The following is a 17,982-nucleotide window of genomic DNA, read 5'->3' on the forward strand; positions in this document are numbered from 1 at the left end:
TCCTGATATTAAGTCCAGTCGTGTCCGACTCTGGGAGTTGGTGCTCATCTACATTTCTAAGCCGAAGAGCCGGCGTTGTCCGTAGACACCTCCTAGGTCATGTGGCCAGCATAACTGCATGGAGCGTAATTACCTTCCCGCTGGAGCGGTACCTATTGTTAGGATTAGAGTATGGGAGTTAGGGGTCCATGAGTGGACTTAACATCAGGGGAAACCTTTATCTTTACCTATGAGAGTTTGACAAAGGCCCTATCTACACTGTCATAAAATCCCGATTATCTGCTTTGAACGGGATTATATGGCAGTGTAGATCCAACCTTAGAGTCAAGGTTTGGGCTAGAGTTAGAATTTGAGTTAGAATTGGGGTTTCAGTTGGGCTCTTTGTGCCCCCAGCCATCTCCCAAATAGTCAACGCAAGGTCTCCTTGGATTCTTTTGGGAAAGTCAACCCAACCTTCCCATCAGCCTGGGGCCCCATTGCCTCCCTTTCTGCCTTTCGCAGCATGAGTTGCGAAGGGCCCGTTTTCCCGCAGCGTCAGCTTTGTCCTGCCTTGTCGCCTCCTTCTCCCCACCAGACACACACACACACACACACACACTTTTTTCCCCCAGAAAAACAAGCCCCTGTTTTGCTTACTAGGGGGAAAGTCACACTGAACTTCTTAATTTAGTCTCCATCTCAGTTGGGAGAAATCCAGCGTCAGCCGTTTCTGACAGTTTGGGAGGAAAGTTGCCTTTTTAACTAATTCTCTCTTTCTCTCGCTCTTTCTTTCTTTCTGAATTTGGTCTTTCTCTTTCTCCAATGCCGTTTGCCTTTTTCTACAAAGTTAAAAAAAAACCTTAGTGACCTATTAAAAGCAGAAAACTTTGGGGCCAGAAGTGAGCAGTTGCTCAGAGCCTGGAAATGTTTGGAGGACCACATAGTGTGTGGATTCTGGGAGCTGTAACCTGAGGCCTCGATCCATTCCCATGGAGAGCAGACCCACTGAATCAATGGGCTTTTCCTGAGTATTGACTCACAATTCAACTATGAAAAATGGGGTTCCTCTCATTGGATTCAAGTCCCCAAACTGGTCCATTCCCTGCTCGTCTCAAATTGTAATTTTCCTGTCTCTGGTCTTTGGTTGAATCCATTCCATCCACTCATCTCCTTCCAGCATTCTGCTGACAAAACCCTAATGGCAATGGTTCTCAACCTGTGGGTCCCCAGATGTTTTGGCCTTCAACTCCCAGAAATCCTAACAACTGGTAAACTGGCTGGGTTTTCTGAGAGTTGTAAGCCAAAAACACCTGGGAACCCCAGGTTGAGACCCACAGCTATAAGGATCCCAACCTTATATCCTCACATAGGCTTCTTCTCCATTTCCAGATCTTTGTCCTATATCTCTCAACCACAGCTTGATCCCACTTCCTACACAACCCAATCTGTGACCTTCACTCATAGACTCCTAATGCTAGAAGTGGCCTCACGGGTTATGTAGTCCAACTCCTTGCTCAATGAAGGATCTCCAGCAAAAAACATCTCCAGAAGGTTCCTCCTATCTAGCCTCATTTTGGAGACATCTGCACTTCCAGATCTTTGTCCTATATCCCTCAACCACAGCTTGATCCCGCTTCCTCTACTCATAGTCTCCTTATGGTGGAAGTGGTCTCATGGGTTATGTAGTCCAACTCCTTGCTCAATGAAGGGTCTCCAGCAAAAGAACATCTCCAGAAGGTTCCTCCTATCCAGCTTCGTTTTGGAGACATCTGCATTCCCAGATCTTTGTCCTATATCCCTCAACCACAGCTCGATCCCGCTTCCTCTACTCATAGACTCCTAATGGTAGAAGTGGACTCATGGAGTATGTAGTCCAACTCCTTGCTCAATGAAGGATCTCCAGCAAAAAAACATCTCTAGGAGGTTCCTCCTATCTAGCTTCATTTTGGAGACATCTGCATTCCCAGATCTTTGTCCTATATCCCTCAACTACAGCTTGATCCTGCTTCCTACACAACCCAATCTGTGATCTCCACTCATAGACTCCTAATGCAAGAAGTGGCCTCATGGGGCATGTAGTCCAACTCCTTGCTCAATGAAGGATCTCCAGCAAAAAAAAAAAATCTCCAGGAGGTTCCTCCTATCTAGCTTCATTTTGGAGACATCTGCATTCCCAGATCTTTGTCCTATATCCCTCAACCACAGCTCGATCCTACTTCCTACACAACCCAATCTGTGACCTCCACTCATAGACTCCTAATGCTAGAAGTGGCCTCAAGGGTTATGTAGTCCAACTCCTTGCTCAATGAAGGAGCTCCAGCAAAAGAACATCTCCAGGAGGTTCCTCCTATCTAGCTTCGTTTTGGAGATATCTGGAGAAGGAGACCCCAACACTTCTCCAAGAAATTGGTTCTATTGCTAAACAGCTCACTTTGAAGATGTCCCTTCTAACGTTCAATCTGAATCTGACCTACTAAAACCATTATCCTCTGGGGCAATAGAGAACAACACTTGAGAACACTATCAAGAGGGCAGTAGATTCTGCTTGTTTTTCATTTATTCAATTTGGCAAGCTTGAAATTAAACTAGAGACTACAACAGTTCTACGTTAAGACTTATGTGAATGGTTGCCTAATTGTACATCCGAATGTTAAGAACTGTTTATTTAACTCGATTCAATGCTGCGACAGCAATTCTGATTGTTATTAAGTCGACAATAAGACTTTGTCTGGTTTTATTTCTATTTGACATAACAGGCACTGAAACTAGAAACTGGAATAGTTTTTTCCATAATATCTTTGTAAGTGTTGCCAAGCTTATTCTTTTATGTTAAGAACTATACTAACTTAGTGAATGAGAATACAAGTACTGTATTGGATACCTTAAGTAAAGCATACGTTTCAATATATACTACTAGTAGACGTGAGAGATTCCATAGGGACGGGGCTATGATCTACCATGTTTCTATTCAAATCCAGTTTAGATTGATGTTAGTATGACACCATAATCCCCTTCTTTTGCAGCTTGGATAACAAGTGCCACTAAAAATTGTTTATATAGAGGATAATATTACATTACTAACATAGTACTTACATATTATATACCATACTTTCCTTTTTACGTTTCGCAATTGAGAACAACCCTAACCTCTTTCTGGTGCAGCCCTTGCGGTATTTAATCATGTCGTTCCTCAATCGTCCCTTCCCCAAGGTTCCCCAAGGTGAACATATCCAACTTCCTCAACTTTTTCTCCCTCTCTCTCTCTATCTCTTGTTCTCCATATTTCTCATCATCCTTATTACCCTTCTCTGAACCTTCTCCAACTTGATGATATCCTTCTTAAAAGGAGGCACCCAAAACCGTATGACTTTTCCTTCCAACGCCAACTTCTCCAAAGTCCATCCTTCAACTCACTCTCTACAACTCTTTCTCGGGAAGTATTTCAGATTCCTCTTTCTTCCTTATGATGATTAGAAATATGTGCCCAGCAACCCATATATGGTCCACAAGCTGTATGTGACCCTATGGGTGCAAAGAGCCCACAACCTATCCTTGCAAACCTTAGAGACTCCCAGATTGCCCATTTCTGGAGGCAAAAAACCTAGAAAAATGTGCAAAATCCTTCTCTGAAACACAACCCACTTTCGGTGTCTTATTTAAGCACCCTCACACATTTGAAATGACTTTCAATGCCTCTAGATCTCCTATGATTTCTCTTTCCTATTCCGGAGCCCTTCTCGAAGCTCACTTATATTTTTCTTTTGGTTCCTAAATCCTGAGCTTTACGGAGATCCACCGAAAGGGCTACTTATTTCTCCACACTCCCCCCAATTCTTCCTCCTTCCTCTGTTTCCCTTGTGGGTCTATTTTTAGATTGCAATTCCCTTAAGGGCAGGGACCTGCCGACCCTGTGCTTTTTGCAAAACGCGGCAGACGCAGGCGGCACGATTGCCAGAAATACATAAATAAATGGCTAATGGCGGCTAATAGATCTCTTGTCTCCCTTTCCCTAAAGCCAACCTAAACATGGAGCTAAAAATACCTCTAAAAGTCTGTTGAAGCTTTGTATTTTTAAGTAATAAGAATGGAAGGGGGAAGGATTTTTTATGGGATGCCAGTGTTGTTTAATCTTCTCATAATTCCAATTTATTAAAAGGTATATAGAAAGAAAGAGAGCGATCCTAACACTGCTGATGGAGGGGAGGTCCCACTAGGAAGAAATTATCAATGTTAAAGCATTGATAGGAACTATCAATATATCAATCCATTCAAAACTGTATATCCCATCTTTTATCATAAGATCTCAGGGCAATATTCAATGAAAACAATTTAAAGCACTTGCCTGGCACAAAGTGTAAATCATTTAAATAGGAAACACTTGGCCTGAAACTTCTACTATGTTATACATTTTGTAACTTTATGTACCATATATACTCGAGTATAAGCCGAGTTTTTCAGCCCTTTTTTAGGACTGAAAAAGTCCCCCTCGGCTTACACTCGGGTGAGGGTCCTGGTTGGCTTATATTTGAGTCGGCTCATACTCGAGTATATATGGTACATTTATTATTTTACTCTATTTATTATTATTATTATTACATTTATTATTTTACTCTGTTTATTATTATTATTACATTTATTATTTTACTCTATTTATTATCATTATTACATTTATTATTTTACTCCATTTATTATTATTAGTATTACATTAATTATTTTACTCTATTTATTATCATTATTACATTTATTATTTTACTCTATTTATTATCATTATTACATTTATTATTTTCCTCTATTTTTATTATTATTAATACATTTATTATTTCACTCCAATATGATTATTGTTACATTTATTATTTTACTGTATTTATTAGTACTAATACGTTTATTATTTTACTCTATTATTATTAAAAGGATACATAAGCACATTTACATTGAAGAAGATGAGACTAATGATTTAACCAGAGTTGGGCAGTTTTATCTTAAATTACAGTTTTATGTCAATGCCTCAATTAATGTAATTTTATTAGTGTCTATTTTTATTTCTGAAATTTACCAATCTCAGCTTATACTCGAGTCAATGTTTTCCCAGGTTTTTGCGGTAAAATTAGGTACCTCGGCTTATATTCAGGTCGGCTTATACTCGAGTATATACGGTATATCTATCGATGTGGCAGAGGCACTGAGAAATCTATTCAGTGAATTCCAAAGAAGTGTAATGAGAAACCAGCACATTGGGTTCTACCAATGCTCAGCTGTATTCTCTGACGGGTGTACAAACTCACAAGGAAACTCATGTACAACTTGGACAATGTACAACCAAATCAATGCTCAAGGGAACCAATGCACAACTGGACTGATGCACAACCGACCCAATGTATAGCTAGACTGATGCACAACCAGACCAACATATAACCAGATCAATGAACAACGGGACTGGTGTACAACTGGATTCATGTACAACTGGATGATGCACAACCAGACCAACATACAAGTGGAACAATGTACAGCCAGATTGATGCACAGCCGGATTGATCCAGTTGTACATTAAGTGATTCATGATCGATCAAAAACCAGACCAATGTACAACTGGACTGATGCACAACCAAACCAACGTACACGTGGACCAATGTACAGCCAGACTGATGCACAGCTGGATTGATCCAGTTGTACATTAGGTGAACCAAAATCGATCAAAATCTAGGCCAATGTACAACTGGACTGATGCACAACCAGACCAACGTACACGTGGACCAATGTACAGCCAGACTGATGCACAGCTGGATTGATCCAGTTGTACATTAGGTGAACCAAAATCGATCAAAATCTAGGCCAATGTACAACTGGACTGATGCACAACCAGACCAATGTACATGTGGACCAATGTACAGCCAGACTGATGCACAACTGGATTGATCCAGTTGTACATTAGGTGAACCAAAATCGATCAGAATCTAGGCCAATGTACAACTGGACTGATGCACAACCAGACCAACGTACACGTGGACCAATGTACAGCCAGACTGATGCACAGCTGGATTGATCCAGTTGTACATTAGGTGAACCAAAATCGATCAAAATCTAGGCCAATGTACAACTGGACTGATGCACAACCAGACCAATGTACACGTGGACCAATGTACAGCCAGACTGATGCACAACTGGATTGATCCAGTTGTACATTAGGTGAACCAAAATCGATCAGAATCTAGGCCAATGTACAACTGGACTGATGCACAACCACACCAACGTACACGTGGACCAATGTACAGCCAGACTGATGCACAGCTGGATTGATCCAGTTGTACATTAGGTGAACCAAAATCGATCAAAATCTAGGCCAATGTACAACTGGACTGATGCACAACCAAACCAACATACAAGTGGACCAATGTACAGCCAGACTGATGCACAGCTGGATTGATCCAGTTGTACATTAGGTGAACCAAAATCGATCAAAATCTAGGCCAATGTACAACTGGACTGATGCACAACCAGACCAACGTACACGTGGACCAATGTACAGCCAGACTGATGCACAGCCGGGTGGATCCAGTTATACATTGGGTGATCCATCATCGATCCAAAACTTAGCTGTCTCTCCCATGCATTGGTTCACTAACAGCCCATTACAGAACTGCCCAATTTTAATTCCCACACGTGTAAATCCACTTATGAAGCTGCAATACCCCAACAAGATCCTAGTCATGGCTTTTAACCCTCTTTATGTAGTTTTATGTAATACAGTACAGTCTCACTTATCCAAGCTAAACGGGCTGGCAGAAGCTTGGATAAGCGAATATCGTGGATTATAAAGACGGATTGAGGAAACGCCTATTAAACATCCAAATAGGTGATGATTTTACAAATTAAGCACCAAAACATCATGTTATACAACAAATTTGACAGAAAAAGTAGTTCAATACGTAGTAATGTTATGTTGTAATTACTGTATTTACGAATTTAGCACCAAAATATCACGATATATTGAAAACATTGACTACAAAAATGGCTTGGATTATCCAGAGGCTTGGATAAGCGAGGCTTGGATAAGTGAGACTCTACTGTATGTCTTTTGAGCCTTTCAAAGCTATTTTAATTACTGGTACTGCTTTAAACTTGTGTGATTGGTTCTTATTGCATGCAGCCTCCTGATAAAGAAGGTGAAGACAAAGAAGACAAAGACGAAGAAGAGGAGAAGGAAAAGAGGAGACTATATTGGGAAAGTTACTTTTTTGGACTACAATGGACAGCATCTTCAACTGGCCATGCGAGCTGCAGAGTTCTGGGATCTGTAGTCCAAAAGGGGAAACTTTCTCAAGCTTGAAAGCATTGGAGTATTGTTGAATTTGCCAAACAGAGGGAAGATGTGGTACACAGGAGAAAAAGATATAAGGAAAGGATTTGAGGTGAGAAGATGGATGAGTAGGAGGGAGCAAGGGAGACGGCCCCTTACCAGGATGAAGAGACACTGGTTGGCAAATTTTTGATGTTCTGGGATGGTTGAAAACACAGACAGGACCAGACAGCTGAAGACCAGGAGAAATCTGGAACAACAAAAGGAAGGGGGGACACACATGTTAGGACATGCCAGGACCACCATGCAAGGTATTTGGACAACCAGATCGTTCCTGGTTTAAATCCAGAGCTGGTTCATCCTACCAAGCCGTACTACAATCCAAGTGGAAACGCTCCAGTTGTTTAATGTCAACTACGATGCCCAGAGAGGAACCCAGAACCCCAACGGCAACTGATCTCATCTGATCCTGAAATCTGAGAAGGTTAGTCCTGGTTAATACTTGGATGGTTGATTGATAGCAAATCCCAAGATTGTATTTCAGAGAAGAGGAAAAGCCACCTCTGAGTCTTCCTTGCCTAAGAAAACCCATAGACTCTACAGCAGGGGTTCTCAACCTGGGGTTCCCAGATGTTTTGGCCTACAACTCCCAGATATCCCGGCCAGTTTACCAGCTCTTAGGATTTCTGGGAGTTGAAGGCGAAAAACATCTGGGGACCCAGGCTGAGAACCACTGATCTATGGGGTGGCCATACATCTGTTGACCACTTGAAGGCACCAGATCCCTTCTGATCTTGGAAGGTAAGCAAGGTCAACATCTATTAGAACTTGCGATGAAGACTACTAAGGAATATCATGCTATATTTCAGAAGAAGGACCTGGCGAAATCACCTTTGAGTCTCCCTTGTCTGAGAAAACCCTTAGAGATGCATGGGCTCGTCATACCTCAGCAGAAGACCTGGAAGTACATATACACAGACCTTCTCAAGATAGTAGCAGGATGTGACGGAATATCTAGTCTCCATCTTGAGAAGGATTCTGATTAAAATATTGGAACCAATATCCAGGATGTAGTCAAGATGGGTAGGTTGAACCTGTAGATTTGCTCACTCCTCAGAGGTGTCACCACATTCATGACGTCACCATAAATTGACACTTGAAGGCACATATTTGCAAACACTATTATTAAACCTGGTTCCCTTCCATGCTACACAGCTCTAGTATTACAACTCCACTTCAACTGTCACAGCAATGTCCGATGGAGTCCTGGGATTTGTTGTTTGTGGAGATGCTAGAACACTCTTCGTCCTCAAAATGCGAATCCCACAATTCCATGGGGAGAAACCATGGCAAGCAAAGTGGAATCACAACACAATAATGAGTCCCCTAAATAGAACTGCAGAGCCATTAGACCAATTGGATGGACCTCAGTGTTGAATTCACATCCAAGAATTAGTTCATAGAGTCTACTCTAGATGGAAAAGGAATTTCTGGATTCCACCAGCCTTGGGTGAATCTACACTGCACATTTAACTCAAGTTTGACACCACTTGAACTGCCATGGCTCAATGGAATCCAGAGAACTGTAGTCTGTGGAGGCATCAGCACTATTGGGCAGAGTGGGTGAAAGACCTTGTAAAACCACAACTCTCATGATTCCATAGCATGGTATTGAAAGGGGTGTCGAACTACAGTAGAGTCTCACTTATCCAAGCTAAACGGGCCGGCAGAACCTGGATAAGCGAATATCTTGGATAATAAGGAGGGATTAAGGAAAAGCCTATTAAAAATCAAATTAGGTTATAATTTTACAAATTAAGCACCAAAACATCATGTTTTACAACAAATCAACAGAAAAAGTAGTTCAATATGCAGTAATGCTATGTTGTAATTACCGTATGTATGAATTTAGCACCAAAATATCACAATATATTGAAAACATTGACTACCAAAATGGCTTGGATAATCCAGAAACTTGGATAAGCAAGGCTTGGATAAGTGAGACTCTACTGTATAAACGTTCTATAGGGACTCCCAAAAAAAACTGGGCACACTTTGCCACCAGATGGCAGCACAGTTGAGCTGCACAAAGCACCGAAATCTCAGATTCATTTTCTTCCAAAATATGCCAATTACTTCAGAATGGGAAATATTTGGATTTTTCTTTTTTAAAAGTCCAAAATATGAAAGAAATCAGGATGCATAGCTTTGCGAGTTCAGGTCCAATTCTTGCAAACATTACTTCTTTACAAATCTCATATCCATATATTGAGTTGGGTTCATTTTAAGAGGGATATAGGGTGCATCTACACTGTAGAATGAATGCTGCTTGACACCGTTAAATTCTAGGGAATTGTGGGATCTGTAGTTTAGTGAGGCACCAGCACTCTTGGGCAGAAATAATAATAATTATTATGTATTGTCGAAGGCTTTCATGGCCGGAATCACTGGGTTGCTTTTAGTTTTTCAGGCTGTATGGCCATGTTCCAGAAGCATTCTCTCCTGACGTTTCACCCACATCTATGGCAGGCATCCACAATATCTGAGGATGCCTGCCATAGATGTGGACGAAACGTCAGAAGAGAATGCTTCTGGAACACGGCCATACAGCCTGGAAAACTCAAAGCAACTCTATTATTATTATTATTATTATTATTATTATTATTATTATTATTATTATATCACTGACCCTCTGTGCAACGGTATTATGCCTCTGCTTGTTGTCCGTCTGTGCGAGCTTCTTGCAGTAGGTGAGGATGTGATCCATTATTATTATTATTATTATTATTATCACTGACCCTCTGTGCAACGGTATTATGCCTCTGCTTGTAGTCCGTCTGTGCGATCTTCTTGCAGCAGCTGAGGATGTGATCCATTATTATTATTATTCTATCACTGACCCTCTGTGCAACGGTATTATGCCTCTGCTTGTAGTCTGTCTGCGCAATCTTCTTGCAGCAACTGAGGATGTGATCCATTATTATTATTATTATTATTATTATTATTATTATTATTATTATTATTATTATTATATCACTGACCCTCTGTGCAATGGTATTATGCCTCTGCTTGTAGTCCGTCTGTGCGATCTTCTTGCAGCAGTTGAGGATGTGATCAATTATTATTATTATTATTATTATTATTATATCACTGACCCTCTGTACAACAGTATTATGCCTCTGCTTGTAGTCCGTCTGCACGATCTTCTTGCAGCAGCTGAGGATGCGATCTATTATTATTATTATTATTATTATTATTATTATTATTATTATTATTATTATTATTATATCACTGACCCTCTGTGCAACAGTATTATGCCTCTGCTTGTAGCCCGTCTGCACGATCTTCTTGCAGCAGCTGAGGATGCGATCCATTTATTATTATTATCATTATTATTATTATTATTATTATTATTATTATTATTATTATTATTATTATTATTCCCGACCCTCCTTGCGGCTAGAGACCTTGTAAAGCTATAACTCCCAGGATCTCACAGCCTTGAGTTCAAGTGGGATCAAACTGCATTCATTCTGCAGTGTCTAGATGCATTACAAGTGGAAATGCTCGTACAGTGCAATAACTCATCCCTTTTGGTTGCAACCTTCTATTCTCCTTTAGAAGGTTGCGGGAACAAAATATTCTAAATCCCTACTTCACAATCCTAAGGGTCTTGGAAATTAAATAAGACCAGCTAATTTTTACACATTGCTTCTCTTTCCCCAACGCCAGCCGGGGAAAACGCTGATCTCAAAAGAGAAAAAAGCTCCGATATTTTCCAGGGCTCGGTGGAAGAAGGATGAGCGTCGTGCCAGAATTTTAAATATTTAATTGCCTTAAGAAAATAAAATAAAATAAAAAACTTGGTGGCAGCTCTCCAGGGAGTGGTGAAAGAAAGCATTTATATGGCCGAGCTTTCCATTACTGAAGGAATAGCTGGGATCGCCAAGAATAACCAGACGGGTTGGAGAGCAAAGGTGGGACGAGCGGCGAATGAAAGGTGGCTTTTATTTTTGGAACACGGGCCCTCTTTATCTTCTTTCCTTCCTTCTTCTTTTCCATCCTTGCTTCCTTCTTTCCATCTTGTTGTGTCTTGCGTTGCTACATCCTCACGATGAGCATAACTTTTGTAGTTATTTTTTGAGAAACAGCAGAACGAAACACATGGTGTTGTGTTGTCATATATCAGTCAATTCAATGAAGAGTTACTATTTTAGAATCTTAATGTAATGTCAACCAACAAATTCTGGTCTCTATTTATCTATCTGTCTCTCTCTCTATCTATCAAAAGAAGGCAAGAGAAAGGAAATATAAATATGTTTAATATGTATATTTTATAGAAGTATATTTTTTAAATCTGCGTTTTTGGAATTTTTGCAATGTGTGTGTGACCCGTGTCGAGCCATGAGGAGAGGCGCGTAAGAATTGAATTACCGTATATACTCGAGTATAAGCCAACCTGAATATAAGCCGAGGCACCTCATTTTACCACAAACAAACTGGGAAAACATTGACTCCAGTATAAGCCGAGATACCAATAAAATTATATTAATTGAGGTATCAGTAGTTTAAATGTTTTTGAATCTTTACATCAAACTGTAATTTAAGATATGACTGTTCAGCTCTGATCAAATCATTATTCTCATCTTCTTCAATGTAAATCTGCTTATGTATCCTTTCAATAATAATAGAGTAAAATAATACATGTAATAGTAATAGTAATAAATACAGGAAAATACAGGAAAATAATACATGTAATAATAAATAGAGTAATAATAATAATAAATGCAGTGAAATAATAAATGTAATAAGAAAGAGTAAAATAATACATGTATTAATAATAAAAAATAGAGTAAAATAAATGTAAAAGTAATACCAATAATAGAGTAAAATAATAAATGTAATAATAATAATAATAATAGAGTAAAATAATAAATGTAATAATAATAATTAATAGAGAAAAATAATAAATCTACCATATATTCTCGAGTATAAGCCAACCTTAATATAAGCCCACCAGGACCCTCACCCGAGTATAAGACAAGGAAGGGGTTTTTTTCAGTCCTAAAAAAGGGCCTAAAAAAATTTTTCAGTCCTAAAAAAATTAGGTGGCTCGGCTTATATTCGGGTCGGCTTATATTCAAGTATATACGGTATATGAGGGAAAAGGAGAATGGAAAAAAATGAGCCAGAAAGAAATGCAAACCAGGGCAATGCTGGGTGCATACAGTAGAGTCTCACTGATCCAAGCCTTGCTTATCCAAGTTTCTGGATTATCCAAGCCATTTCTGTAGCCAATGTTTTCAATACATCGTGATATTTTGGTGCTAAATTCGTAAATACAGTAATTACAACATAACATTACTGCGTATTGAACTGCTTTTTTCTGTCAAATTTGTTGTATAACACGAAGTTTTGGTGCTTAATTTGTAAAATCATAACCTAATTTGATGTTTAATCGGCTTTTCCTTAATCCCTCTTTATTATCCAAGATATTCGCTTATCCAAGCTTCTGCCGGCCCGTTTAGCTTGGATAAGTGAGACTCTACTGTACATTTGGAACTTTCAAAAGCAACTTTATTAATTTATTTATTTATTTACAGCATTTATATTCCGCCCTTCTTTCTCACCCCGAAGGGGACTCAGGGCGGATCACATTACACATATAGGCAAACATTCAATGCCTTTTAACATAGAACAAAGACAAACAAATATAGGCTCCGAGCGGGCCTCGAACTCATGACCTCCTGGTCAGAGTGATTCATTGCAGTGATTCATTGCAGCTGCTCTCCAGCCTGCACCACAGCCCAAGCCCAAACAACTTTCTCCTGTTGATAAAACATAGTCAGTTTGTTCCACTGCAAAGCATCTTTGAAATTAGTAATTAAAAATGCAAAAAATATATATCTCCACTGACACAGCACTTGTCCAAAAGTATGGTTTCTTTCCGCACCAAAAAAAAGCCAGCATTGAACTCCCAAACTGAGCTGCTGAGAAGCATGAAGACTAAGCAATTTCACATCTTTCTCACTTCTTAACCTAGTTGTTCTTAAAACAAAGCCAAACAATAAAACCCAGAGCAGGCCTTGGCACAATTAGTGAACGAAGGAAAAGAATAAAGGGGGAAACAAAGATCGCTGAAGACAAAGGAATGGGATGTGTGCAAAAATATATTGTTTTATTCCTCCGATCCAGCAGTTCTAAATATGGAACAAGGGGGGAAAGACGGGGGCCACCGGCTTGCATAAGAGGGATGCGTAGACCGTTCATCTCTTAAGGCGACTCTATGACATCTGGGTCTTGTTTATTCTACGCATTTGCTCTGCCATTTCATTATCCTATAGGATCTTGGGATTTATAGTACCTGGCATTTGCTTATGAATGCCTCTCCCCTTTTGAGCAATGAATATCTCATTGAGTCGCAACCAATTCAACAGAGTTTGTGACAGCAACAAAAATTTTCTGGAGTAGAACAACCACTTTCAAAGTTAGGACTGCACAATTAAACAGGAAATAACAATTTCAAACCAGGAACAGAATATTGTTACATAATGTAATCTGCAAAGTTTACACCCATATATCTGAAGGTCCAAATTGTATATGCACAGATAATGAAGGGTTGTATGGTTCTGTTTATTATGTCCATTGGATTGGATTGTTTTTATTATGCTGGAAACCACCCTGAGTCCACTGAGAAGATAGGACGGTATATAAATAAAGTATTATTATTATTATTATTATTATTATTATTATTATTATTATTATTATCATCTGAAACACAACAAGTTGAGTCCACAGCAGACACTCTGCTGGCTATTGTATTGGATCACACGTCAGACACTTCCCAAGTGTCTAGGGCTGTGTGATGTATTGGTGAATAATGCATGCAGATCCCAGTAAGGTGGCCTTCTGCAGCTGGCAGGTGGTAATTTTGTCAGCGCCGATTGTGTTTAAGTGCAGGCCAAGGCCTTTGGCACTGCACCCAGTGTGCCGATCACCACTGGGACCACCTTGACTGGCTTGTGCCAGAGTCTTTGTAATTCAATAATTAAATCCTCATATCGTGTCAGCTTTTCCAGTTGTTTCTCCTCAATCCTGCTGTCACCTGGGATTGTAACATCAGCGATCCATACTTTGTTTTTAACAAGATCGTGAGGTCAGGAATATTGTGCTCCAAAACTCTGTCTGTCTGAATTTGGAAATCCCAGAGTAGTTTGACATGTTCATTCTCCTTAACTTTTTCCGGCTTGTTATCCCACCAGTTCTTTGTCGCACGCAGATGGTATTTGTGGCACAATTTCCAATTAATCATCTGAGCAATGGTGTTATGCCTCTGCTTGTAATCTGCGATCTTTCTGCAGCAGCTGAGGATGGGATCTATTGTTTCATCTGCTTCCTTGCAGAGTCTGTCATCGACTTTTCAATTTTGGCTTTGATGGCATTGGTTCTAATGGCTTGTTCTTGGGCTGCAAGAATCAGGCCCTCCATCTCCTTTTTCAAAGTTCCATTTTTGAGCCACAACCATGGTTTTTCTTTGTCAATTTGGCTCTCGATTTTTCCTAGGAACTGCCCATGGAGAGCCTTCTTTCGCCAGTTTTCTCTTCTGCTCTGGATTGTGTTTTTATGGTATTCATGTCTTTTGCACTTGAAGCAGTTGTCTACTGTTGACTTCCCTCAATGTAGGTTCTTGACTGCCTTTCCCATCATCTACCAGGGCATGTTTCTCTTCCTCTACCATTTGTTTCCCTTGCAGAAGCCCTCTTTCTGCCTCCTGATTTTCTGGGCAGGTAAAGTCTGTCGACATCACTACACGGGTGTAATGAGTAGTGGATTGAATTGAATTATTATTATTAGCTGGAGTTGAAACAGTCGAGAAGGAATAACCGAAGCAATGAGAGAGGACTCTGGGTGCTTGAGTAGTGCCATTTATCCCACGCGAATCCTCAGGCTCCCCATACAATACCCTTTTCTCAAGTTCAGCGGAGAGAAAGAACGGAAAGAGAGAGTCCCAAAACAGCTTCCCCAACAAAAGAGACCCGCCAAGACGAATCAATCAGGCTGCTAAAGATAGCCAAAGACAGGCCAAGAGGAGGGGGCCGAGAGGGCGGCGGAGGAGAAGGAGACAAGCTGCCACCCCAGCCGCCCCTCCGCCTTGGGGGGAAAACACACATCCCGGGCCCTCTCCCCCTTCTCCTGACATTGAGTCTCCCTTCCTTTGTTGCTGACATGAAGGATTCCAGTCGAATCAGCGGTAACAGGAGTCACAGGGACCTGAAACTAATCCCCAGAAAGGAATAAAAAAGTGTGCAAACGCCGTCCGGTGGCACCGAGGGCCCTCTCCGGATCCCTACGTTTCTGGCTCCGCCGTCTTCTGAGCCAAGCTCAAACCCGTTGCTCAGCTCTCCGCACCTGGTCCCAGCCATTCTGGCATTCTCATTGCAACTTTGTTGGATCACAACTCCCAGAAACATCTCAAGACAATAATAGAGGAAGCAATTCCTTTAATGGGAATATTTACATCGGATGAGATACGGACAGGGCTTTTTCAGTGGCTCCTCCCAACTACTGTATATACTCGAGTATAAGCCTAGGTTTTCAGCCCTTTTTTTAAGACTGAAAAAGCCCCCCTCGGCTTAGGGTCGTGGTTGGCTTATATTTGGGTCAGCTTATACTCGAGAATATATGGTACATTTATTATTTTTCTCTATTATTATTGGTATTATTACATTTATTATTTTTCTCTATTATTGTTGCTATTATTACATTTATTTTACTCTATTTTTATTATTATTATTATTAATACATTTATTATTTCACTCTGATCTTATTATTATTATTTGGTAAAAATAAAGGTTTCCCCTGATGTTAAGTCCAGTCATGTCTGACTCTGGGGGTCGGTGCTCATCTCCATTTCTAAGCCGAAGAGCCAGCGTTGTCCGTAGACACCTCCAAGGTCATGTGGCCACTGGCATGACTGCATGGAGCGCCGTTACCTTCCTGCCGGAGCGGTACCTATTGATCTACTCACATTTGCATGTTTTCAAACTGCTAGCTTGGCAGGAGCTGGAGCTAACAGTGAGCGCTCATGCCGTTCCTGGGATTTGAACCTGGGACCTTTCGGTCTGCAAGGTCAGCAGCTCAGTGCTTTAACGTACTTTGCCACTGGGGCTTCTATTATTATTTATTATTATTATTACATTTATTATTTTACTCTATTTATTATTACATGTATTATTTTCCTGTATTATTATTATTATTATTATTATTATTATTACATGTATTATTTTCCTGTATTTATTATTATTATTATTATTATTATTATTATTATTATTATTACATGTATTATTTTCCTGTATTTATTATTATTATTATTATTATTATTATTATTATTATTATTATTATTATTATTACATGTATTATTTTCCTGTATTTATTATTATTATTATATGTATTATTTTCCTGTATTTATTATTGTTATTATTATTACATGTATTATTTTACTCTATTATTATTAAAAGGATGCATAAGCACATTTACATTGAAGAAGATGAAAATGATGATTTGATCAGAGTTGAACAGTCATATCTTAAATTACAGTTTGATGTAAAGATTCAAAAACATTTAAACTACTGATGCCTCGATTAATGTAATTTTATTGGTATCTCTGCTTATACTGGAGTCAATGTTTTCCCAGTTTTTTTGTAGTAAAATTACGTGCTTCGGCTTATATTCGGGTCGGCTTATATTCGAGTATATACGGTAACTTTGGGGCTGGACTTTCAGTGGATCGCACGGCACCTGTCGATGAGGATGGAAATTTCCCTTCTATTGATCAGAGGTGATGCTGAGAGCCTGGAAAATCCACCTTCCCCTAGACAATTTTGCCTCCCGCAGAATTGCCAACCTCTCACCTCCTACTGAAAAGACTGTAAATAGTTTGTTACTATAGGAGATGTTGTACATCACCGTAATCCCTGCAAGACATTGGCCTGAGTTTCCGGAGAGCTTTAATGCTCCTCCAAAGACATCCAGAAGGATTTTCCTTCCCTTCTTCAATTATTCACACTCACCCCACCCGCGCTTTTCGATCTTTCCAATCAGCATTTCTTGCATTAACACTTTCCAAGCAAATGCCCAAAGACGGTTTGAAGGGGTGGAAATAATGACAGGGAATAAGAAAATCCCAAATGGAAAGAGTCTGGCTTCAGAATAAGGATGAGAATAGGCACTGTATACTTTCTGACAGTCTCAGTTTGGGAGGAATAGATACAATGAATCCTTATACAGTAGAGTCTCACTTATCCAACACTCGCTTATCCAACGTTCTGGATTATCCAACACATTTTTGTAGTCAATGTTTTCAATATATCGTGATATTTTGGTGCTAAATTCATAAATATAGTAATTACTACATAGCATTACTACGTATTGAACTACTTTTTCTGCCAAATTTGTTGTCTAACATGATGTTTTGGTGCTTCATTTGTAAAATCATAACCTAATTTGATGTTTAATAGGCTTTTCCTTAATCCCTCCTTATTATCCAACATATTCACTTATCCAACATTCTGCCGGCCCATTTATGTTGGATAAGTGGGACTCTACTGTATATCCAACTTTTAAAGTGTTCAGTTTCTTTCTCGACCTTCCGCCTTCGTCCGCAGCTTCCTATATTGACTGCAAACTGTGTTGAAAGTGCAAAGGTATAC

General features: G+C 39.7%; 1 protein-coding gene across 3 annotated transcripts in view; it reads right to left on the reverse strand.

Annotated features, from left to right (window-relative positions):
- The window catches only part of kcnq4 (potassium voltage-gated channel subfamily Q member 4), an 81,416-nt gene that overhangs the window by 28,312 nt on the left and 35,122 nt on the right, over nucleotides 1-17,982 (reverse strand). For all 3 annotated transcript variants that reach the window (XM_016996326.2, XM_062962296.1, XM_062962295.1), the window contains exon 2: nucleotides 7,433-7,523. In XM_016996326.2, coding sequence (XP_016851815.2) covers nucleotides 7,433-7,523 — 91 coding nt within the window. The remainder of the gene's footprint in view (nucleotides 1-7,432; nucleotides 7,524-17,982) is intronic.

Source organism: Anolis carolinensis, unplaced genomic scaffold (assembly GCF_035594765.1).
Source record: "Anolis carolinensis isolate JA03-04 unplaced genomic scaffold, rAnoCar3.1.pri scaffold_10, whole genome shotgun sequence".
In the NCBI taxonomy this organism is placed as follows: domain Eukaryota; kingdom Metazoa; phylum Chordata; class Lepidosauria; order Squamata; family Dactyloidae; genus Anolis; species Anolis carolinensis.